Genomic DNA, 26358 nt, shown 5'->3' with positions numbered 1-26358 from the left:
ATAACATTGTACCAATAGTTGTGACTTTAAAGTTGTTAGTGTTGTTGATGACTATCTATAATTGAATGAAATGTATTCCTTAGTTCTAAAAAGCAACAAATCATGTGATGCTGCATCAACACACCAATAAAACATGACTTAATGCATAAGTATCGGTCTCACTTTGATGATGTGGCCTTGAAACCTTAGTTATAAGCAAGGGACTTGTCAAGTAAGTTGTTGTAACAAATTAGGAGTGATTTGAAAATTTCACATGAGATTTCGAGAAGCACCAAGTTAATGTGCTCAACTACTGCATCCTCTCCCCTAATAATCCATTTCACATTTCTAAAAGAAGGATCCAACATGCCAAGATTTATTTTCCGATCCCTCTCCTCTAATCACCTCTAGAGTGTTAGAAAATAATTTATTAGATCTGTCCAAGAAATTGGAAAATATCAGTAGTAGTGCTAGTAACCTATCCTCAATTAATTTCATGTGCATAATAAAGGCCTCTGAACAGAATTGATTAGCAGTAAATGAAAAGTTCCATTAATCTGTCAATCACATGGGTGCCGCAATTGCAGTTTCTTAGCTTTATAACGTCCAGGGCATGATCCGATCTCATTTCTCATGATGTTGGAGCTTGATCCCTAATAAGCTCATTAAAAACCATTCAACTTCACCAACAAACATTGATCGTGTTTAACAATTTCTTAATTCAACTTGTTTGCTTTTTTAATTGTAACAGTGATCAATTCTATTGATTTAAACCTTGCTTTATATTTGTACAAATGCTTGAACATATTGCCAGGTGTACGTAGCTATTGAGGACCACAGATAGAAACTTCAACTCAAGAAGCTGTTGAGCAGCACAGCTGCATATTGCAGAGCCACATGCCTACTTTCATTAGTATTTTGAGGCTGTGGTCCAAAAATTGACGAGGTTCTATTATTATATAATATTTTATTTGATCATCCTTTTACTAGAACATACTATTTTTAAGAAGACTCTACTCATTTGTGCTCAACAATGACATATGACATGGGAGCACTACTGTGGTACAGAAGCAGAACAGCTAAGATATTTGACAACTGTATGAAGCTAAAAACCAATAAAATTTATGAGAAATGTACCATCATAACAGAAAGAGATGGATTTTGGTGGGCAAGGACAGAGGTTAAAAGGCCTCTCTACTCGAGAAAACCACCGAAAGGACTTTGATTAGACAAGAAATGAAGTCTGATGATAAAAACAGTGGCACAATTTAAGACACAGGCCAAGTTAAGCATCACCCAAAAGTGTGTTCAGAAGATGGGTGGATGACAAGAGAGTGAGATATTTCAGATCGAGATACATTCTAATGTCAGAAGAGGAGTTGGTGTTAGCTGTTGGGCTTTGGGATGAAATTATGGGAAAATGGGATGATCAGCAATTAGATGTTGATGACTGCCATTTAGATGTGGTTATTAGACAGTTTTTTAGTTTGAGTAGATTTATTTTTTCTCACATTTCTTAAGAATAGAATAGAGTTGCAGATTGTCTAGTCAAATGATCGTTCAAATGATCGTCTGAATGATTGAAGGGTTGAAATGTTGTGAATAAAGAGATTTGCCATTAGACTTATTTCGTGTGTTTGAACAATTAGTTGTGGAAGATAAGACTGATATTATTGAACTGTTGGCTATTGTTGTATTGTATTTTCTTCTGTGATTAATAAATTTTAATTCTTTATATTAAAAAAAATAAATTGCACTACAAGTAATAATAGGTCTTTGGTGAAGAATTTCTTCTATCCCACATTTGTGCAGCTGCAAAACTTCTCTGTGGTTTTGCAGAGCATAGATAAAACTGTGAAGTTAAAGCCACACAACATGAGTAGTAGTGGTGATATCTCTGAGTCTGGGTGGACAATGTATCTGGATAATTCATCCATTAATAAGAGTACCACCCACTTTTATATTAATCATATGAGTTCTATGAGGGCATCAAGCATTACATTTCCTGGCAATGAGGAAGAATCTTCCATGGTTTCAGATGCCTCATCTGGTAGACAGTTGCTGCCTTTGCCTGACAAGGATCAAGAGCAGCCTACATCTGCATCATATCCAGCAAGAATGATAGGATTACATGGTGAAAGAAAGGATCTGGATTGTGTTTCATCTTGTTCTTGTACAGACAGGAGTGCTGCAAAATATAAGCTCAAAATGGTGCAACATGGGGAGGAAGATGAGTATTGTTCATGGCTTCAAGACACTGCAAGCTCTTCAGACCATAGTGCAGAGGTAGATTTTGTATACATGAGGCTTTGAGAAATTTTCTATTGCAGCTTGAGATTATGTTGTATAAAAATGTACTGAAGTTAAAAATAGTTGTGTAATGTATGACTGCATTTTGGGCATTTGTTTATATATGACAGAAGGGAGTTCTAGAAGGTGAAGTCAATATGGAAGAGAAGCAACACCAGAAGCCACCAGCAGAATCCCATGTTGATCATGAGGTAATGTAGGAACTCAGAGTATGATAAGAATCCCTTCTTCTGAAAGCTCTGCAGTTACTGTTTAACTTGTGGAGGAAAAAGGCATACAGTATGACTAGAATCTTAACTATTGTGGTTTTTTTTTTTTTTGGGTGATGCCCATTTTTGGGGCACGGGGGGCTATGATAGAAGGATTTTTCAGTGGTAAAATAAATTTCAAGATAAATAAATTTTTTTTTTTTTTTTTTTTTTGACAATAAGATCAAACAGTCTATGAGATCCAGAGTTGAAAAATGAGAACTTTTTATGAATTTGATGAAAGTTTTTTTTAGCGTTGTTCATCAGACCAAACAGTGAGATCCAAGAGTTAGAAAAAATGAAATCTTTGGATGAATGAATGAAAGTTTTTACTTTTTACTAATATTTATAAGATCAAACAGTCAATGAGATCTCAGAGTTGAAAAAATAAGATTTTTAGACTAATGAAATTAAATTTTTTAATGATGTTCATAAGACCAAATAATCTATACTACGCAGTAACTAACGAAAACACTTATGCCAACTACTGAACCACAAGAAACTGTTTTTGCTGTTTTCTGTTGTTGGGTTTGCATTAAATATATTAACTCTAGGTAACCAAGAATTTTGTCAAAGCAATTAGCATGGCCAAGCATCAGTTGATCAATTTTAAGCTGTTCTAATATTTTTTGCAGCAGTGGTTTACTGTTCAGCAGCAACTACTGTACTCTGCTGGCCTTTAACTGTTGTAATCTTATATTGAGTTTAATATAACATATAAAAGTCAATCAATTTAATAAGATTTTTTTTTTTTAAATAATTTTTTAATGAAATTATGTCAACATCTATGTCTTTATATAATAGATTACAAAGATGAGCAAGCATATGTCTAAACTACAAGTCTCCTTCCGTCAAGCAGCACATGCAGGAGGTTCAATAGATAACAACCTCCAATAGCACCATTAATAAATTTGTTTTGTACCAATAGCATCATTTTTTTGTAATTTTTTGTTCATAATTGGTCCATTTGTGCACCACTATTGGGACATTTGTCAACAAGTACGACACTTTGAAATGTGTACTTTTTGACCTTTGTGCGCATAATTGATTCCACAGCCACAGCGTGCATTAAGTCCATACGAAGACAACTAAAAAAAAATCAAATAAGATTTAGAATCTGTAAGTGCGCGAAGTTAGCTATGATGGCTACTGGTGCTTTTTCCCTATTTCAAATAAGATTTTAGCTTTAATATTTTTAAAAATTTGATACTTTGTTGTTTTTTGGACTCACTTTTACATATGGCTTCTCTGCTTTATAATATAAATCTAAATGTTTATATGATAAAAATGATTTTAAGAGTAAAAACAGAAAACCATAGAAATTTATCTAACTATTAATTGTTGATTCTTTTCGTGGCAGCCTCATTTTCAATGTTCAAAGGTTGGAGTCACTGGTAAAGTTTGAGTAGTAATCTCTTTCTTCTGTAGAAGTTACAGTGCAGAACAAGCTGGTATATGCAGGAGGAGACGGATTAATAGACCTTGTTCAATTATAAATTGTACTTTTTGTAGAATATTACTAATTATAAATTGTACTTTTTCATTACTTCAGTATAAATAATGTTTTATCTATTTTTCTAAATTATTTTTATGTCAATTTATGTATTGAATTAATATAAGAACAAAGAAATAAATTTATTGTTTATTGTGGATAAGTTTTTTTCAGATTTGTAATTTTTTTAAATACAATTTTAATAAAGGATTTAATGAATCAAGTTCCCGTCAATAGTGTGATTGGTGTAGAGTAGATAAAAGTGATAAAAGTAGAGATGAAGATAAAGAGGGAGATTTAGATAGAGACTGGTAAAAGGATAGATAAAAATAGAGAAAGAGACTGGTAGAGGGATAGATAAAAATAGAGAAATAGAGATAAGAAAGAGATATAGAGATAGATAGGGAGAAACATGATGTCTCTGTGTGTGAGAGAGACAAAGAGGACAAAATAAATAATCATGAATATTACTAAGAAATTTTTTGTTTCTATATAGACATCAAAAATATTTGTATAGATTGTATAAATTAATTCAATTTATAAAAAAATTTAAAATTCATCATCCTCTTCCCTAAATGTTGGAGTAATCATTATGGATGCTATTTGACAAATAATAAGTTAATAATGAAGATTTTTGTTTGTATAGAAAATGAAAATATTTTTAGAGATTGTATAAATTAATTTAAATCATTAAAAATTAAAAATTCATCATCATCATCATTAAATGAGGGAATAATAATTATGAATGCTATTTGACAAATAATAAATTAACAATGAAGATATCTATAGAATAAAATTTATATTAATTAATAATAATATATCAAATATTTTGTGGGGAATGATGTTTTATTAGCCCTTGAAGAGTCTAGGCGAAATAGAACTATTTTGAAAGAACTAAACACTAGTACTCTTATTGCCATTATTCTTAAGGTGGACAATCCTAACTCTTTCTTTGATTTTCGTCCTATTGCTCTTTGTAATACTTTGTATAAAATCATCACTAAGGCAATTTCAGTTAGGTTGGCTAAGCTCGTTCCTAGGATTATGTCTATCGATCAAGGTGGTTTTGATCTTGGAAGGGAAACTTCCGAGGGTGCAATCGTTGCACATGAGATTCTGCATTCCATTTCACTTCAGAAGACTTTGACTATGATTCTTAAACTTGATATGTTTAAAGCCTATGATCGGGTAGACTGGCATTCCTTAGTTTTTGTTCTGAATCACTTTGCTTTTGCTTATAGTTGGGTTAAATGGGTCTTTTCCTGCATTTCTTCTACTCGTTTTTTAGTTTTTCTTAATGGTTCTCCTACTGGTTTTTTCTCTTCCTCTCGAGGGGTTAGGCGAGGGGATCCTCTTTCCCCCTTTTTGTTTATTCTTATGGTTGAGGCTTTAAGTAGGGCCATTCTGATGCTAGATCTTTAGGTCTTTGGAATGGTATCAAAATTGATGGGTATCTAACTTCTCAATCCCATTGTCTTTTTGTGGATGATACTCTCTTATTTGGTTCAGCCTCTCTGGTAGAAGCCAGAGTTATCAAAAAGACTACTCTCTTATGACTACTCTTCCTTTTTTGGGTAGAAAGTTAATAGTCTTAAATCAAAGGTGTTTTTCCTGAATGTTTCCCCTCTAGTTCAAAATAGATTGACTCATTTTTTGGGTTTTCAAGTGGGTTCCTTCCCTTGTAAGTATGTAGGCATTCCTTTTTTTGTTGAATTAGATAAGTCATTGTTTTGGGATAAATTGGTTCATGCGATATCTTCCAAAATTTCTTCTTGGAATCATAAATGGCTCACTTTAGCTGGTAAAATTCTTCTGATTAAGTCAGTGCTTAATGCCATTCCTATTTATTTGATGTCTGTTTTGAAAACTCCTCCCAAGGTTGTTCATGATCTCAAGGTGTCTTTAAGATCCTTTCTTTGGGATGATAACTTTGGGGGTAAAAAGAAGATTCCTCTTTTAGCTTGGGATAGGGTGTGTCTTCCTAAGGAGTTGGGGGGTTCGGGTATCAGAGACTTAGTTCCCCAGAATAAAGCCTTGGAGGCTAAACTTGTCTGGAAGCTATATATGGACCCTTCTAGTAAATGGGCTTCCATTATGTTTGCTAAGTATTTGAGGGGGGCTCCTAGAGAATGGCTTTTCACAGCCTCATCTCTCGAAAGGATCAACTTCTTGGAATTTTATTGTTAGTTGTAGATAGGTTATCCTTCCTCACCTCTCTTGGGTAGTTCATAATGGGAAGAAGGCTCGATTCTGGGATGAAGTTTGGAATGGTCATGTTGCCTTATCTTCCATTCGGGATTGGTCTCCTTCATCTAATATCCTTTCTAGTCTCTGAGGTGTTTTTCTTGTTGACTGTTGTGATATTGATACTTCGGGTCCTTATCCCGTTTTTCGCTGGAAATCTATTGATTCTCTGCCCATTAGTACAGATCTCAAAGTTGCTTATGTTCAGGATCTTGAAAAAAGATTTCTTGTGTTTCAAGATCGGGAGGATGCTTTGGTTTGGACTAAGAGTGCTTCAGGTTCTTATTCTATAAAGGAGGGGTACAAGGTCTTGTCTCATTCCTCTTCTTTCTCCCCTTGGCCTTCCCAGCTCTTTTGGCATTCAACTTGTCTTCCTAAAGTTGGTTCTTTTGCTTGGCTCGCAGTTCAAGATAGAGTTCTCACTGGGTTGAGATTAGATAGGCTTGGGATTACTGTTGTGTTTCCTTGTGTGTTTTGTGGTTTCTTTATGGAATCCATGGACCATGTTTTTCTGCATTGCCCTTTTGCTTTGGATTGTTGGTACTGGTTGTTTGGTATGCTTGGATGGTCTTCTTCTATTGGTCCTAATTTATTGTCTCATTTTTTGGCTTGGCCTTTGTTGTATCTGTCGTCATTTTACTCTTCTCTTTGGGTTGTTGCTCCATCTATTGTCATTTGGAATATCTGGCTTGAGAGGAACTCTAGGATTTTCAAGCATAAATCAACTTCACTATTGGATGTGCTTGATAGGATTCAATCTTCCATTTCTAAGGTGGTGCTTTCTTATATTTATAAAAATTTGGATCATTTGTGCTCCTTTTCCCATTGGGATATTTGGGTGACATGGAAATGGAATTCATTTCGAGTCATTCCATCTCATGGGGCTATAGCATTAGGCTTATCCTCTCTTGTCAAGCATAGGCTTGCTAAATGGTCTCCTTCTCCGCAATTCTCTTTTAAATTAAATTTTGATGGGGTTGCCAAGGGAAATCCGGGAAAGTTGGGGAGTGGAGCTATCATTTTTTATCACAATTCTAAGATTGTCAAAGCTGTGTGTAAATATATTGGTGTTGGTTCCAACAATTCTGCTGAATTTCATGCTTTATCTTTCAGTCTAGATTTAGCCATCTCTTTGGGCATTGAGGATATTGTCATTGAAGGGGACTCAGTGCTGGTCTTTCAATCGGTCTCTAATAAGAAATGTGTTTCATGGCACTTACAATACTTTTTAGATCGAATTCTTGCTCAATTGAAGTGTTTTACTACCTTTACTATCTCTCGCTGCTTAGGGAAATAAATTGTATTGCTGATTATCTTGCTAATAAGGTTGTAGTTGAAAGTGTGGAGTATTTGAAAGTCTCCCCTCAGGATATTCCCTCTTCTTCCATTAGTGTTCTTTTTTAAGTTTTCCTTTGGTTGAAGTTTGGGATCAAGGGTCTCTTGTTCAATTCAATATGGCATGTGTAAACTGATCTTTGATGGGTTGATCTTTTCTTTGGATGGGTGGTTTCCTTTTTTATTGTTTGTGGTCTATTGCTTTCATCACATTCCTTGTTTGTTGTGGATATTCTTTCGTGTATTACATTAGGGAGGGTGTTGTCTTGCCTTATGGCAACATTTTTGTTGATGACATTCACGGTAAGTATTTCCTCTATGAATAAGGAGGATGATGGAGCTTCATTTGTGTGGTTTGTATCTTGTCTGTCAGGTTGGACTTAGTTGATCATCCTCGGGCTTTGATGCCCTCCCACAGTTGGTTATTACTGTTAGTGGGCATTTTGATCTGCAAGTTGGTTATTTTGTTTTGGTTATCAGGGTGGGAAGTGTTCTTTATCTTCATTACATTAAGGAGGATGACAACTTTCTTGATGATGACATTCACAATAAGTTCTGATTTTTTGAGCATGAAGGGTGCTTGAACTTCATCCATGTGGTGTTATCCTGTCTAGAAGATTGGGTTTATTTGGTTAATAATAGATTTGATTCCCGCACATTCTCTTATTCAATTGCTCATTATTATGAGTTGGCATTTCTTTAGCATGATCCACAGTTGGTTGCTTGACTTGGTAATCATGGTGGGATGTGCTTGGGCAAGTTGGCTTGCAGTAGCTTCTTCTGATGTTGTATCGATTAATCATTTAAGTCTCTTTGGCAGTTATTTATATCATGGTTTGCAGCCTGGTTGCTGATTGAGTAATTATGTTTGGTTGTGCTTTGTTCACTCCCTCAGCCAGTGGGTTTGGTAATTATGCTTGGGTATGTTGGTTTCTGCACTTTCTATGTTGTATCATGCTTCGCCTTTGTTGCTTTCATGATGGTCTCTCTCACCTGGTTTGGTTTATATATGAGCTCTGTTTTTCTTTTTCAATGCTTCTTTTATTCTGGTGGTTCTTCTCATATGTTAGGATGATCTGTTTCATTCGAATGATTTTGTTAAGGCTTGGAAGATGGTGGTTGTCTTCAGGGTCTTGGAAATTGCAGGTGGTATGGTATATGTGGTGGTTTCTCATCTCTCTTTTGCTTACTTGGCTATTTTTATGGGCTATTCTTTGGCTTGGCCTCATTTTGGTTCCATCAGGTTTCCAACATCCCCTCCTTCTTCTTATATGGATTATTCTATGTTTTCTTACGGTTCTTATCTTGGTAGGCTCACTTGTAGTGGTTTCTCTTCTTGTTCTTTGTCTCATGCTAATCAATGGCTTGGAGACTTGTTCTTTATAGACAGGGGTGGTTCGTGGTCGACTTTTTCTGTTGATCTTTTGGTTTTTTAGTGGCTATTGATCTTCTTGATGATTCAAATGACATATTATGCTTGTATGCCTCTCATGGCAGCTTCTTTTGTGTCTAATGAAAATATTGTGTAATTTGGGATGGGATTTTGGTGGAATGTGCCCATGAGGCCTTTGTAATGGGTAGGTAGGCTTTGTGATTTTTGAGCAATACTAAAGGGTTTTCTTATTGGTTCTTTCCCTTCAGTGCTCATTGAACCAAACACCTTGTAAATATATATATATAATTCAGTGGTATATCCACTTTTATAAAAAAAAAAAAAATTGCTATTAAATTATAATAAAAAAAAGTTATGAAGATTACTAAAAAATTAATATGTTAATGTAGAATAAAACAAACATTAACATTGAAAAAATCGTAAAGGAATAAAATTTTGTGATAATTTTAAAAAATAATGATTTATGTAAATACACATATTTGAAATTTGTCGAGAAATCATTATTAAACATATATGAATACCAATATGTTAGTTGTTTTAACTAATCTTTAACATTCATAGGATGTTGGTATTTGATTGCTTTGCTCTAACCTCATTCTCTAAATGACAAACCTGGAAACCGGTTTCATTAATCTCTCGTCAATTGAGTTTCCAATATTCAATTGCCATTGAAGGTGTTGGAAAATAATCAAAAAAGTTTTGTCCAAGATGTTGCGAGAGATCACAATTATTGTCTACAACTTGTCATCAACTAGTTACACTCTACATAATAAATGTTGAATTCATAAAACCAACTAATTGTACATAAAAATATTTGTCAATTAACACACACATATTTGCACTAAAAAATTGACTGATAATTTATTCTATGAATTAGTTAATACTTTGTAATTATACTTCACACTTTACGACACTATATATGTATATATATAACTTACTCTATGAATTAGTTAATACTTTGTAATAATACTTTACAATTTACAATAATAAGTAACTCTACTTTTCAATTGTAATGTGAGTTGACTTTTAGTTGAGTTCTAATAAAAAATGAAACTTTAACTTTATGATTAATTGGAAGGTAAAAATAGAAAATTACAATTTAAAATAAAATTAAACCCATGAGTATTAGTAACATGTGAATCCAAATATTTTTTTTATTCTAATTTGAAAAAAAAAATCATTAAATGATTGTGTACACCATGGAACTTGGCCCTCCCACATTTTCCACAATTGTTATTTCCACTATCAGGGCAAAAACCCACATGCTCTAAGGGAAAGAACAAATCCTCAGGTAAAAGGAAGCGAATTGTCATTGACAATTCCATCTTTGAAGAAATTGAGGAAGAGGACCCCAATGTCGGGATTGATGGGAGGAGTCATTCATGTAGTATTGCCTCTTGTAATGTAGGCGACAGAAAAGGCGAGAAACAGATTATTGTTGAGTCTAAAGAGGATATTGAGGAGGGTGATGGTGGGAATTTAAATAAGCCTGATGAGGAGGACTTGGTGATTGGGGATGTTAGGGTAGGTGAGGAGGTTGACATTGAACCTCCTCTCGATTCTCAAGAAGTGATGGTGGAGAAAGCAGACCCTGTTGAAGAGATGGAGAAGGTGGACCCAACCAAAGTGTTGCAGAAGGTGGACCATGTCAATGTGTTGGGTTTGAATGGATAAGGTGGACGAGGAGAGGGAAGGGGACATATTAGGTAGTACTATCAAGAAAAAAGACAGGGGGAGGAAAGTGACTGGCAAGAAGAAAGGGGTAAGGAAAGAGGAGAAAAGGACCTTCCAAACTGTTGAAGATGTGCAACAAACCCTGAAGGAGGATGAGAATGCAAAGATGAGCATCCAGTTGATGGATGGGGAGCTATCGGACCTGAAATGAGAAGTTCACGAGTTGAGAAACAAATTGGAAAACCAAGGGGTGAACATGAAACTACAAGCCCTAAATATGGAGATAAAGGAAATGAAGAACAAATGGGATGCTCGGGACAAGCAGATGGCAAGCATAATTTTTTTTGTATAAGAGTGATGCATAGCTCGACAACCACCCTCTATCTGCTGCAAGACAAGGCCCTAGAAGAAGATGATGAAGACAATAAATTGTCTTCAAGTTTCTCATAGACAACTGGGACAATGTCCTTGTGCAGGCTGGTTTATGGAAGTTTGGTCCCTAGGTCTAGGTTTTTTAATGGTTACTTTGGACTCACAGAGTTTACCACCTGCTGATACTTATTTGTTGTTTCTGTGTTTGGATTATCTTTTTTCTATGAATGTATTATCGAATGCCTTCGGGCTATGTTAAGGGACATGCCCTTGTTCTCACTCCTTTTAATATAAAAAACAACTTCAAGTTAATAGTCAACGTTTTATTTAAAAAAAAGATATGGCTCATAAGAAATCTAGAAAGACCTCAACGGGATTAAAAAAGAAAGACTCTATCAAGTTATATTTTTAAAAAGAAATGCTTATATGAGTACTTCGCTTATAATTTATTAAATTTGTTAGTGTTTGAAAGTAGACACTATTATTCAATCATATTTTCACCTTGTTTATCATAATTGATGCTTATAGTCTTTATCTTTTCCTTAGTGGACCAAAATTGTCACAATAACTAGAAAAGTTGAAATAATTTTAGCTCTACTCAAATTGTTATAGTACAATTTGAAGTGCACATGGATGAAACAAAATATTAAATGGATGATTAGCATAAGAGATTACCCAAATAACAATGGGAAAATAAAAAAGTATATCCAAGAAAAATTCAAATAAAGCATGTGGATAGGACAACTTGGGAGGAAAAAGGAATACTATATCAAATAGTTCAATCCCACACATGACCATACATAAAAGAACTACATAGGAATGGAAATAAAATGGAAATAAAAAATGTTAATTGCTTAGACAAGAACCAATCCACATCAACTTAGATGCGAAACCGAAAGATGGATGATACCTAAAGAGGAGTGGGTAGATAGAAGATGTAAATATTGCACTCAAGGAGTAGTGGAGATAGAATGAAATTATATCATGGAGTGTCCAGCCTACAAAGATATTTAGATAAAGTATATATTGAGATACTAAATGTAAACACCTTGAGTAATCTATTTAAATAAGAAAAGATAACAAGAGTTGGAAACTTCCTAATCAAGATACATAGTAGAAGATCCAAGATGTAGAAGGAAAAGGAGGTTTAACAGGCATAGTGTTTTGGGCTTTGCATGATTTTATTTGCTAGCTACCCGTGGGTCCCATAGGTTGTTTGGCCTTGTGGACGTTATTAAAAACATTCATTCATTTATTTAATATATTCTCATTCCTTTTTCTTGTTAACGAGCTACAAGTGTACATTAACTACATTGTATTATATCTATGCTCAATTATTAGCTACGACAAACTTTCCTAATTTTTTATGTCAATAGTAATTAAACAATGTACGTTCTTTATAAATATAAAATGAGCCAACTGCCGCATGCAATTAGAGAAGATTTCATTCAAATAATTAATAGAGTAGAAATTTGGTGTTTTTTTTTTTGGAAAAATCAAATTTTCCACCTACTCTAACAAATAGGAAGAAAGATGGACATATGAATTATTGAAGAACCTGGAAAAAACTGGGAAACAGATGGATGAGAAAAGGAAGGAAGATGACAGGGATCAGAAGCAATGGAAGCAGGACATGGAGGAATTTTTTTTTAAAATGGCTGCTCAGATTGACTTGCTGGAAGAAGGGAAAGTGGCGATGAAAAACCTGCTGGGTATTATCTCGAATATCTTGTTTGCCATCACAAAAAACCTTGAGGATATTTTGAAGGTCCTCGATAACTCCACCTCTCCCAAACCGGTGGTGGACCTCGACATGGATGAAGATGCAATCGAGATTGGAAGTGGTGAAGCTACACCGGGTGGAGCTGCAAAGAGAACTAGAGCGCGTGTTAAGAAAGTTGTTGCTGCTTCTGCTAAGGATATCCCTAATCTTAGGGAAAATATCAAAGACCTGTATGGGATTAGTAATAACTTGGCTAATGCCCTGAAAAATATAAATTAGTTCCTTTTGTCGGGTCTGGCCGGTTTTTGTTGGTTTTTTGGGGCTTTAGCTGGTTTTCTCTAGTTATTTTGTTGGTTTTTCTTTTGTTTGTTCCTCCTAGTTTCTTAATGCTTTAATCTTGTAAGGTCCTTTTGTAAAGGGTTTCGAGGCCCCTTCAAAACCTGCTTTTCCTTTAATCAAAAACAAATAGGAAGAAAGAAAAATGACAAGAACAAATTATTTAAAATAAAAACTAAACCCACATTATAGGTTTCTTGTTCAAATTTTTTAATTCTTTGCACTGATTGGCTAAACTAATTTAAAAAATGGATTGAATGGATGCAATAGTATTCTGTCTTGGTAGGAACTAATAATATATTTTAAAAATAAATATGGTCTACAATAAAATAAATAAATTATAAATAATTTTCGAGTTGTGTAATGCCCCGTCAGGAACCCTAAAGGAAAAACATCATAATCTATGCAACTAAGGGTGAAATAATTTTATTTTTTTTAAAAATTAAGTGCATGAATTTAAACCTTAGCACATCTAATAACATAGCAGAAGTCTAACATCTGAATTTCCTAAGGGTTACCAACGAATATTACTTCGTAAATTAAATATTTAAGATAAAATTACCACAATGAAATAATCTAAAATACTTCAAGCAATCATATATTATATACAACATAAATAAGTAATTGAAGTAGCATACATTACAATATTTCTTTGCTTTCAATATTCGAAAATACATGTTTTCAAAAAAGAAATTACATCATGAGCTAAAATGTTACAAAATGAAAGTTACATAAAGTTTCTTTTCAAAACCTCTAGTTTTCAACTGAATAATGGATAGGAACAAGAGTCAGTACATGAATCACGATCCAAGAACATCAGCGAAGTCCTTCCTCGCCTGAAGATACGTACTAGAACATCCGATGGGAAGTGACACTACCACCCAACCATGTGATTTCGAAAGGGAACCACCCCACCGTGCTGGGGATAGTAGATAACCCTCAAGCAAGCAAAATGAAACAAGAACAAAAGGACTACAAGACTCCACTTACAATCATGTGACCCAACTCACAAAACACTAGTGACTCTAAGGAGAAAGTGTCATCCCATGTCTTACGGTGGATACCATGGTACAACCTCCATAGGTCCCAAACCCCATCCTGGGTTATCTTGGTAACCTCTCCCGAACCTCCGATTCCAACTAAGACTCATGCGGACCTTACCAATCCTCTCACGAAGACAAGGTGGTGAGTTTGCCATTCCAGGCCTTCTCGCTACATTATGAGTCCTGTACTAGCACTCACCTATGTGCAAGGCACATTGTTTTATTTAACTTTTATTCTACCCTTCCTTAGTCATTTATTAGGTTTTCACTTTCTTAACCAACTTCCAACGGGTTATCCTGTCACCACTTTGGGCACGACCCCCGCTCAAAAGCCACTCTCTCTCTTAGGACACTACGGGTTAGTTCTATCTATAGAACTCTATGGCGACACAGACAGCCATTCCCAATCTTGACCTACCTCAAATGAAAGATACATAATTACTAACCTAAGGTTGACCATTACGAACAACTCACAATGGCTCATTTCCTTAAGGTTATACATCTAAATAACTGGCCAAGATAAAGCACAAAAGACATACTGACAACATGACTTAATGTACTTAGTTGCGACCACCATATAAGACAAGGTAATCTTACGTACCAACACCTATCACAAAATTAACTTGCAATATGAATATACGTTGTCAAGACACGAAGAACAATATGGTCAGTATAACACAAAATTTTACACTTATTGACAAGTTTAAGAGTCCAATTACTCTTGTTAACTACTATAGGTACGCCACCTTAATAATTTCCATTTATACAATAGACGAAGATTAAAATAGATATATTTATTTCGTCAAGGAAGTCTTACAATAAGACATAATACATTTCTTCATAGAATAATGTCTTTATTTTTATTTATTTTTTTATTTTTTTACACTAGAGTGTTACATCATTCTTCCAGAAAATACGGAGAAGTGCACTCGTTAGACTCTACATGATCTAAAGGAGTATATCCTTCAGATTTTCTTTCACTCCGGGGAAAGTACCCCACAGACTCATTATCACTTAAGGGGGTATACCCCTCCGACGAGTCAGAACTTATAACTATCGACTTTTCTGGCGAGCACTCTAGCTTAGGTTCTTTCCCTTTTCCAACAGTAACTTCTTTAGTTGGACTCTGAGTAGGACCTTTATCTATCTCTTTGCTCTCTTCAAGAGTTGGGTTGTCCTCCACAACAGGCTTGACAGGTGTCAAAGAATCTTTCTTGACTTTCAAGTACTGAGCATAACCTGCTACGGATTTGCGAGCTATCTGTTTGACTAGCACCATCTCTGTAACGTATCAATAGTAAACTATTACTTCCCAGACTCTCCTAGAGCTACGTCTAATAAATCTTAATAACTAGGTTTTGAATGCAACCATACATTTCTTCCATATATTAACAGGTGTGCAATTTGAACTTAAGCACTATTCCACTTCTATAGTCATAACGTAATCACAACTTCTATTATATGATTTTATTTAACAATCCCTAACGATAAATAAAACATAACCATAACTATTTAATAAGCAAGACAATAAACATGACATACAACAGAGATTGTAAATATTAATGATCGTAAACTAAGAAATTCCTGACCTATTTGAAGTGTTGATCAATATGCAAGACCTTAACGCCCTCTCATCGATAAATGCGCCTTGCTTGCGATCCTTTTCACCAATACTTTCCAACTCTATCAAAAAACAAACAAACAACTCTCTTGATACTATCAAAACACTATCCTCTCTAAACAACTCTCTTGATACTATAAAAACACTATCCTCTCTAACTCTATTCTTCTTTCTACAATCCACCGTCCTTCCTTGGATGCCACAAATGATTTCTCTCCCTTTCCTCTCTACTCCCACCCCTATTTATACTAAAAATCATCCATCGCTTCTCCTAAATTTGGGGCCTAGTAATAGTTATCAACTAAAACTCTTTTACCTCCAACTCTTCTTGTTCCTCCACGTAAGGAATCCATCTCCAGTTAACTATAGTCTTTTGCGCTCCTTGATTGTGGTTATAACAATTATCGGCTAGGTGGAGAGATCGGTTCATTACTTCAAACACTTATGTGTTTGCAAACAGGGAATTGTGTGTTTAATCTGCCAGGTCTTGAGTCCACTAAGGTTTATGTTTCAGTCTTCACCTTACGTGCCAGTCTATTCGCCTCCTCAATTGGCCAATCTGCAGTTGAATGCAATGAATTGCAGCTCGTGGAAGAGTGTGGACGTGGAGAAGTGGTTGTTTATCGCTTTGAACAGCGAGAGGGGCGAGTGGTGTCATTGCCCGCTGACTGCAGTGATAATGGGAAGAGGGAGTACGTGGTAAATGAAGCAAGAGGGTAGTTGGTGGTAATACTGACCCCTCCCTATATTAAGGGGGGTGGTCGATATTACCATCGACCACCGTTGACCAAACTACAAACTTTAACCCCCGCCACCTCCTATAAAGTCGAATCTGTTTTATTTGTTTTAATATAATTTCATTATTATATTTTAATAATTAATTAATAACTTGCATTTTAATATTTAAACTTTAATCTTCCTAGCCATTTTACGTTTAAATATATAAATATATACTTTGTTTTCAAATACTTATAACTAATGACCCCTCTTTTTTTTTTATACAGATTTATATTCGAACAATCGAATTATATATATATATATATATATATATATATATAATTTGTTCGAAAGCTTATTAAATATAATATATCTATAATTCTAACTTTATACATGCATAAACCAAAAACACAATAACCCAATGGGCAATATCAACTACTGATAATACGATCACCTTATCTTAACTCCAATAACTACTTATACGTGACTATTGCCTTCCGAGTATATTATGTCCTTACATATATTCAAACGATCGAATTGCAACTATCGAGCTAACAAGTTGATAAAATTCATATCAACTCATACCAAGATATTAACTCGTCCTTTATAAACAATATTAAGTCACTAGATCACTTGTTTCTTTTTCCTCCAATTACCAAAACTACTCTTTACTCTTATGGACGTAGTAAACGTAACAATTACCAATGACATACAAAAATTGGGAACACTGGACATGCAAACTGAGCAAGCATCATGCGACTTTTATAAAGATCAAACAATAAAATATGAAGACCAAACCAATTGACAGAACGACTAACTGAAGGCACTCACCCGAGTGTAACTGACTAAAAATAGGGTCAACTACTATCTCCTTCACTTCCATCGGAAAATATAAGGCACGCTCAGACCTGTGTAGCTAGGTGGAGACGATACCCCATACCTACCCGGTACTTGTACCTGCAACATCCTGCATCACCGACCACACATGCATATATATATATAGAAATTTCAACATACACACCGATGAAGGAGATTCGCGACGTTCCCTATCTCACCGCGATGAGTGAAGGAAAATCGTCCCCATGCATCCCATACACTCGCAGATACACAACACAGAGTGCATAGATGAAGTAAAGCGTTAGTACATAGCAATGAACCATATAATGCCATAAAACATAAGTACATAAATACTACAAATAAATCATATATCTCATAATCAGATAAAACATGGAACAATGTTATATAATTCTGAATAACAAATGATAATGTATCCACTGAGAATAACAAGAACAAAATATTAGTTCAAACGAGTAAGGGTACTACAAGTTGCATATAATTTATGAAATAAATAAATAATTTTTTTAAATAAATAAATAAATTTATATTACATTTGTACAAATCTAAATCAATTTTATAATTTTTAATAGTTTTAATATACTACTTAGGGGTTCTACTTTAAATTCTAAATAATTTATATATAGGTAATATTTGGAGTGATCAATTATTGGTTAATAAGCAAAAATAAGGTAGTTTGTTAGTATAGAAGTTAGAGTCTTTAGTAGGACTCATCATTTTATCATGGTATCATTGTAAGATTGGGTTTAACTTCAAAGATGAGAATATAAGATGTAATACTATATAAGCTAGGTATAATTTCATGATTGAATGCTTATATAGTTAAAATTTGTATATAGCTTATGAAATAAATAAATAAATAATGTTAAATTAATTAATTAATTTGTATTACATTTATACAAATCTATCAATTTTATAATTTCTGTATTGGTGTAATTTGGAATTAGTCTCTATTCTGAACCATTTTGGTTTTGCTCATAGTTGGATTAATGGGTTTTTTCCCGCATCTCTTCAGCTTGATTTTCAATATTACTTAATGGTTCTCCTTCTGGTTTTTTAACTTCCTCTCGAGGAGTTAGGCAAGGTGATCCTTTGTCCCCTTTTTTGTTTATTCTTTTAGCTGAGGCTTTTAGTAGGGCTATTCATTCTGCTAGATCATCAGGCATTTGGAAAGGAATTAAGATTGATGGTTATCTGGTATCCCAATCTCATTGTCTTTTTGCAGATGATACTCTCCTATTTGGTTATGCTTCATTGGAAGAGGCTAAAGTCATCAAGAAAATTATTGCAGATTAGTCTATTTTTTCTAGTCAGAAAGTTAATAGCTCCAAATCTAAGATTTTTCCCCTTTAGTTCAGAATAGGTTGACTCAATTTTGGGGTTTTGAGGTGGGATCTTTTCCTTGTAAGTGTCTAGGCATCCCCTTTTTTGTTGGTTCAGATAAGACAATGTTTTGGGACAAGGTGGTTCATGCGGTATCTTCTAGAATTTCTTCTTGGAACCATAAATGGCTCCTTTTTTGTTGGTTCGGATAAGACAATGTTTTGGGACAAGGTGGTTCATGTGGTATCTTCTAGAATTTCTTCTTGGAACCATAAATGGCTTACTTTAGCTAGTAAGATTCTCCTGATCAAGTCAGTGCTTAATGATATTCCTACTTATTTGATGTTTGTTTTGAAAAATCCTCACAAGGTTGTTTATGATCTTAAGTCATCTTTAAGATCCTTCCTTTGGAATGACAATATTGGTGGCAAAGAGAAGATCCCTCTCTTGGCCTGGGATAAGGTTTGTCTTCCTAAGGATTTAGGGGGATCAAGTATCAGAGATTTAGTTATTTAGAATAGAGCTTTGGAGGTGAAGTTAGTTTGGAAGCTCTATAAGGATCCCTCTAGTAAATGGGCTTCTCTTATGTTTGCTAAGTATTTGAGAGGGGCTCCTAGAGAGCGGTTATTCACAGCTTCATCTCTTCCAAAAGGGTCAGTTTTTTGGAATTTATTACTAGTTATATATTGGTTATTCTTCCCCACCTTTCTTGGGTAATTCATAATGGGAGAAAGACTCAATTTTGGGATGAATTTTGGAATGGCCATGCTGCTATGACTAGTATTCAGGATTGGTCTCCTTTATTAGATATCCTCAAAGGTCATTGGGGTGTGTTTTTTGTTGATTACTGTTATGATAATGTTTCAGGTCCCTATCCCATTTTTCGTTGGAAATCCATAGATTCTATGTTGGTAGACCAAGAACTTAAAGATGCTTATGTGTAGGAACTTAAGAAGAGATTGCTAGTATATCAGAACATGGAGGATGATTTGATATAGACTAAGAATATGTCAGGTTCTTATACAATAAAGGATGGCTATGAGTCTTTGTCTCATCCCTCTTCTTTCTCCTCTTGGCCTTCTCAGTTCTTTTGGCATTCGACTTGTCTTCCTAAAGCTGGTTCTTTTTCCTGGTTAGCAGTATAAGATAGAGTCCTTCTAGGGATGACACTAGATAGACTTGGGATTACAACTATGTTTCCTTGTGTGTTTTGTGGCTTCTTCATGGAATCTTTGGATCATGTGTTTTTACATTGTCCTTTTGTATCAGATTGTTGGTATTGGCTTTTTGGTAAGCTTGGATGGACATCTGTTATTTGTCCTAATTTATTGTCTCAATTCATGGCTTGGCTTATGTTGTATTTGTCTTCATTCTATTCCTGTCTCTAGATTGTTGCTCTATCTATTGTTATTTAGAATATCCGGCTTGAGAGGAATCATAGGATTTTCAAACAAAAATCTACTTCCTTGGTGGATGTGATAGGTAGGATTGAATCTTCCATCTTTGAAGTGGTGCTCTCCTTTATTTATAAGAATTTGGATCATTTGCATTCCTTTTCTCACTAGGATAATTGGGTGACATGGAATTGGGAGGCTCTTCGAGTCATTCCCTCCCATGGGGTTGTATCCTTAGGATTATCTTATGTTGTCAAGCGTAGGCATGCTAAATGGTCCCCTCCTTCGCAATTTACTTTTAAATTAGATTTTGATGGGGCTACTAAGGGAAATCTGAGCAAATATGGGATTGGAGCTGTCATTTTTATCATAATTCAAAAATTGTCAAGGCTGCTTGTAAATATATTGGTATTGGTTCTAACAATTCTGCAGAATTCCTTGCTTTATCATTTGGTCTGGATTTAGCTATTTCTCTAAACATTAAGGATATTGTAATTGAAGGTGATTCTATGGTGGCTTTTCATTTGGTCTCCAATAAGAAATGTGCCTCCTGACAGTTACAATATCTTTTAGATTGAATTATTGCTCAATTAAAGTTTTTTAGATCCTTTTCTATCTCTCATTGCTATAGGGAAATTAATTGTATTGCTGATTTTCTTACTAACAAGGCAATAGTCGAGTGTTTGGATTACTTGGAGGTCTCCCCTACGGATATTCCCCCCTCTTGCATAAGCATTTTAAATTAGCTTGATTTGGTCAAAATTTCTTGTTTGTTCTATTGGCTAGTGGTCAAGGGGGTGCTTTTCAATTTTGACTTGGTATGGCATGTGTTTTGTAGTTCTTGAAGGTGTGACATTCTAAGCTTAGACAATATGGTTTAATCATTAGGATTGGTGTTGTTCTTTCATAAAGGTATTATGTTTTAATCCTCTCTTTCAAGATTATGCTCACAGAGTAATGACTATTCACTATTGAAGATTATTGTATTGGGTTTCTCTGATTATTTGTATGCTCTGTAATCACGACAGTTGATGGTTTGATAATTTTGTCATGCACCCTTTTCGTAGCTGATATACTTGTATGTGTTACATTAGGGAGGGTGTTGTTCACTTGTTTATTTTGTGGTAACATTTTTGTTGATGCCATACATTCCAAGTGTTTTCTCTATGTAAGGTGGTGCTTTCTATGATCTTCCTATGATGGAGTTTATCTGTGCAATCTGTCTCTTTCATGATTCCTCTGTCCTCATTCTTTTTATTTTATTTGGATCAGGTTTTTGTGGTTGCATATTGGTAACTAATTGCTTATTATGCGTGATCTATTTCCTTCTCCATTTAGTACTACTGCAATTGTTACCTAAAATTTCATTACCTATGTAATTTTAGCCAAAGGATGCATTTTTATCAAATGATTGCATTTACAAAAAGGTACATTGCAGTGTTTAAAAAAAAAAGAAAAGGGGGGTATTTTCATTCGTATTGAACAATGATAGATTACAAATTGAGTTCATGCATTTGAAGCATATTTATACATACACTGAATTTCTTAAAACCTCACACAAGCCGTGAGCTTAGCATTTCTATCTTTCCTACATATCCAAAACAGAAAAGGATAGAATCAAATAGTGAGTGTAAGGATAACCAGTCATTGCCTTGGGTTGCTTTGACTGGTTATTTGCTGTCCCGTTGCCCTTATGACTGTTTTCTCGATCTTCAAATTCTGAAAAACCCCTACTTTCCTACACAAAAGAGAAGAGGTGTTAGATCCAATAGATCTAAGCAATGAAAGATTATCCTACAATATATCATTTATCATACCCTATCTTATTTCTGTTTTGAAAGGGCGGGAAAGATAAAGACACAAATCACTGTTTCAGGAGAAAGAAATGTTTATGCTAATGTGTTTGTTTCATGTGCAGATAATTAGTTACTCTAATTGGCATGTGCCCCTGACCGAGGCTCCCTTCGGGTATGAGCCTGACATACCTTTTAGAGTAACTAATCTGAGAATATCAAAGTGGAATGATGAAGAAACCAACAGAAGTATCAAAGGGACATGTTTGTTTTAAATATGAAACCTTTTACTTTACTATTCATGATATGCATAAAAAGAAAACATTAATGGATAAACTGTTTTAAGGGATATATTATTTCAATATGAAACCTTACAGTATTTAAAAGGGTCAATACCACATAATGAAGATAAACAATTCAATGCAACAGGTTGGTATAGAAACAGAGTATCTGAGTTTTTTTTTTTAATGCATGTTCAAATAGTAAACTTCAATGAAATCAGAATCAACTGGTAATGAGATGAGTGTCACGAGCCCGTGCTCGAACTTCATTTCTACATAAGATCAAAATGCACAGTCAGGAGACATGAGGTAGCAATGGCATTTTATGACTAATTGGAGCAAGGAAAATCTGCACTGTTATTCAATCTATGTTGAAGTTTGGGAGAAGCTTGTAAAATGAATATAGTTATTACAGCATACAGAGGACATGGGTACCTTCACAAACCAGTCACATTATTTTACCAAATGCAACTAACAGGTCTCCAAACGAATCATTTCATATTTGCCAGTGCACTCCCAGCATGAGCCAGAGTCGTAAATTTAACAAGGGTAAATACCAAACATCAAGGATATCAAAGATGGGATTCGGCCACTTGAGCTTCGTGATTGAATCAATCATAGTTGCAAATGTCCAGGCACTAAAATCTGTTTGACAAAATGCCTCACAAAATTTTCAACGACACAAGGACTGCAACGGTTGCAGGATATGCACAAAACTGTGTTCTTGGGGAGGCTTAAAATCTGTTTGAAGAAATGCCTCAAAGAAATGTTGTGTCTTGGATTGCAATGATTGCTCAAAATTAATAGGTGCAAAGTCAGACTATCCACCGACAAATGAAATTGGCAGGTGTAATCCTTCCACCCTATGCAAAAATGGGTGTTTTAGAGCTAGGTATGGATATCCATAAAAACATAATCCAATGTTCACTATCATCAGATATCATCCTCGCAAATGCCCTGGTAGAATTGTATACAAATGTGGAAGCATATAAAAGCATGCTGGAAATGGATTCGATAAAATGCCTTAAAAGAGATGCGATATCATGGAATGCGATGATTCCAGAGTATGGACAAAATGGATTCTTTAGAAATGCCTTGAATATTGTTAGCAAATGCAATTGGCGGGTGTATGGCCAGGCTCTTCACATTTTGTCATTTGTGCTTCCATCTTGTGCCAAAATGGGAAGCTTTAGAACAGAACAAGGTCCAGGACTGGCACTAGAGACAGCACGCATGACACTGGATGAAGGTATTTCTGTGTTGGAGATAACGATGACCACACCTAATGCATTGCAGTGCAGGTGATAGCAAAACTTGTGCTTGAGTATCCCTCAGCTGTGATTGGGTGCTCTGCTGAGTTATGGAAATAAATATGAACTTTTTAAGCAAAATGAGGAGATGCTCTAACTCTAATTAATATTTTTGAGAGTTTGCAAGTCTCTAAGACTCACATAGTCTCAAGCCAAGATGTCAATGGCTGGTACTGTATTAACATGTGAAGATGCAAAAAGTGTTGAATTGGCCGGAGCTAAATTCCTCATGAGCCCTGCACTAGTCAGTGATATTCTGGAGGTTTTCAAAGACACGTGTATTTTATACATCCCAGGTGCAATGACACCAACTGAGGTACTCAATGCTCATGCTATTGGTGCTAGAATTATTAAGATCTATCCTGTAACAGTTCTAGGTGGTGAACGATATATACAAACACTGAGAAGACCTTTCCATCATATTCCTATGGTTGCATCTCAGGTAATTACAATGGAGACGATGAATTTGTATATCAAAATGGGAGCACAGAACCTGCTGATGTATGTGTCATTAAGTTAGGGGGAACTGTTGGAGATATTGAGTCGATGCCATTCATTGAGGCTTCGCGTCAGCTCCCTTATCGTGTTGGTCCTGGAAACTTTTGTTTGGTTCATGTCAGTCTTGTACCTGTTTTAGGTGTTGTTGGTGAGCAGAAAACAAAGCCAACACAGCATAGTGTTCGGGAACTTCGAGGATTGGGTTTGACACCTCATCTTCTAGCATGCTGCAGTGCTCAGGCTTTGGAAGAGAATGTTAAGGACAAGCTATCACAGTTTTGTCATGTTCCAGCTGGGCATATTCTCAACATCTATGATGTTTCCAACATTTGGCATGTTCCTCTCTTACTAAGGGTTGACTTGGATCTTGGTAACTATGAAAGGTTTTTAGATGTGACTCTGACTCGAGACAACAATATTACTACTGGGAAAATATATCAGTCTGTTATTGACAAAGAACGAAAAGGAGACTACTTGGGAAAGACTGTTCAGGTGGTTCCACATATTACAGATGTCATTCAGGAATGGATTGAACGTGTTTCTCTCATTCCTGTAGATGGGAGCTTTAGAACAGAACAAGGGTATAGCCCGATAATTTTTCTCGGATGTTGTAGTTGCAAGTTTCCTGGTAAATGTGGTGTATGCAAGATGTAAAAAAACAAACACACAACACGTTATTTTCTTGGTAAATGTGCGTGCAAAATGTGGTGTATGCAAAATGTGGAAAAAATAGATACAGCAAGTTTCCTGGTAAATATGTATGCAAAATGTGGAAAAAACAGACACAGCGTAAAAACCCTCTTCAAACTTCCAACAACGGCATATTAACAGAGAATAAAGCAAGAAGGAGCCATTTTCATACCTGTAGAAAATATGATTTTGCATTTAAAGAGAAGATTCAGAAAGCCCCAGCACGCCTTCAAGAAAAAGTTTAACTTCTAATGCATGGTCGCGACCCAGGTTGTTTTAAAAATCTACAATCAAATTTGTCTTGGGTGGCAACACCAGTAAAAACATATATCCTTCATCAACGACTTCACAAAGCGATGGAAAAATCAGAACATCAATGGTGGCACCAAAGGGTCTCAAACCCTCGAAGAACTTCTTTGTTGTTTTCATTTTGCAAAATGAGAAATATGCGATGGAGTGTAAAGCTTTTAGGGTAACAAAAGCCCTTTGTAATTTTTTATATTCTCCCTCAAGTCCGCTGGGCTTTCCAAAAATATACAAAGTAAGAATAAATAAAACGTATTTGATAAAATAAATGTTTAAATTTTCCATCGATATATCAAATATGTTTTATTTTATTCTTTTTATATATTTTTGTTTTTCTTTCTTGGTTAAAAGCTGGTATCTCTTTGTAAAAGGTATTTAATTACAATACAATTATAAATTGTAATTAAATATTATTATTCAAAATGTAAAAGGTGTATCCATGTGCAAGAAGGAGACTAAGTCTTTTGACTTAGTTTTGAAGGATGAGTTAATTCAGGAGAGATAAGGCTCTCATTGAAGAAGTCTTTTCGGTTTGGAGACATAAGGAGAGCATATAGGAGCATGCATAACCACTTGGGAAATATTCAAAAGGAGTTGAGATAATTTTGGAGACATGAACGTTTTTATAGGAACATGAGGTTGTTTAAAATCAAATGGAGTGAATTTAGGGAGGTTGGAGCACTTTTAGGCAAAGGGTCGAAGTTGGACTTTTCCACCATTTTGGGGAGCTTTTATTACTTGGTTGAGCTTTTTAAGGCTGTTTCTAGTGGTCTTTTGGGTTGGTTATTCATTAAAGAAGACTTTTCCATGTTTGTAGCCCTTTTTGGGGTCTTCTAGGCTCCTCTTTTTGAGGCCCTTTTCTTGCATCCGACCCAATCAGTTGGAGAGTTTTTGTACTTAGTGCCTGGAGACACTTGATTTGGAGTTAGTTCAGATTTATGCAAGAACAGTGTTTTCAGAGACAGCTTTCTTGTCCTTAGCATTTTCTTTTGCATGGATTCTGTAACTCAGATTTAGAGATATTATATATGTGACAGCATCTTTTCGAGCGATTTTCTATGGAATCAAACCTTGGTTTTCCTTCCAATTTTTTGTGTACAAGCATGATGGATGAAGCTAAATTTGTGAGTTATGTTGCTCCTTGTTTACTTGTCTCAGTCAGTACCTTAATATAGGAACGTGTGTATGTTTGCAGGTCATAGTATGTGTTTTAAAGTTCAAAATTTTTGAGTGAAACATTATTATTCCTCATTGGTTCATCTCAAGACCTTATTATGAAATACTTATGCAAACTTATAACAGGAAAGAAGTGTTTATCAATTAAAGTAGAATATTGTAGACTGAGATCAGTTTTTATCATTTATCTCTCACATTTTGGTGTATCACCAGGTTCTAGTTAATTTTAGTTCAGTTTTAAGTTC

At 35.0% G+C, this 26358-nt stretch overlaps 2 protein-coding genes across 2 annotated transcripts; both read left to right on the top strand.

Moving 5' to 3' along the window:
* Positions 1 to 1139: 1139 nt before the first annotated feature.
* LOC131073271 (uncharacterized) lies at positions 1140 to 4070 on the top strand. Its single transcript, XM_058009679.2, has 3 exons — positions 1140 to 2265; positions 2400 to 2480; positions 3898 to 4070. The coding sequence occupies exons 1-3, from the start codon at positions 1855 to 1857 to the stop codon at positions 3940 to 3942; spliced, it is 537 nt and encodes a 178-aa protein (XP_057865662.1). The 5' UTR covers positions 1140 to 1854; the 3' UTR covers positions 3943 to 4070.
* Positions 4071 to 23927: 19857 nt separating this feature from the next.
* On the top strand, positions 23928 to 24595 carry LOC131875788 (uncharacterized). Its single transcript, XM_059220463.1, has one exon. The coding sequence runs from the start codon at positions 23990 to 23992 to the stop codon at positions 24593 to 24595; it is 606 nt and encodes a 201-aa protein (XP_059076446.1). The 5' UTR covers positions 23928 to 23989.
* Positions 24596 to 26358: the final 1763 nt, after the last annotated feature.

Source organism: Cryptomeria japonica, chromosome 5, assembly GCF_030272615.1.
Source record: "Cryptomeria japonica chromosome 5, Sugi_1.0, whole genome shotgun sequence".
NCBI classification, from domain to species: Eukaryota; Viridiplantae; Streptophyta; class Pinopsida; order Cupressales; family Cupressaceae; genus Cryptomeria; species Cryptomeria japonica.
The sequence above is the reverse complement of the archived record's forward strand: the minus strand, read 5'-3'. Positions and strand labels throughout refer to the sequence as shown.

What these genes read in the sequence shown, in the direction of transcription:
- LOC131073271 (XM_058009679.2), top strand. Translation starts at nt 1,855, where the DNA reads ATGAGTAGTAGTGGTGATATCTCTGAGTCTGGGTGGACAATGTATCTG. An exon ending in CTTCAGACCATAGTGCAGAG is followed by an intron (nt 2,266 to 2,399) that starts GTAGATTTTGTA and finishes TATATATGACAG; the next exon opens with AAGGGAGTTCTAGAAGGTGA. An exon ending in AATCCCATGTTGATCATGAG is followed by an intron (nt 2,481 to 3,897) that starts GTAATGTAGGAA and finishes TTTTCGTGGCAG; the next exon opens with CCTCATTTTCAATGTTCAAA.
- LOC131875788 (XM_059220463.1), top strand. Translation starts at nt 23,990, where the DNA reads ATGCCATTCATTGAGGCTTCGCGTCAGCTCCCTTATCGTGTTGGTCCT.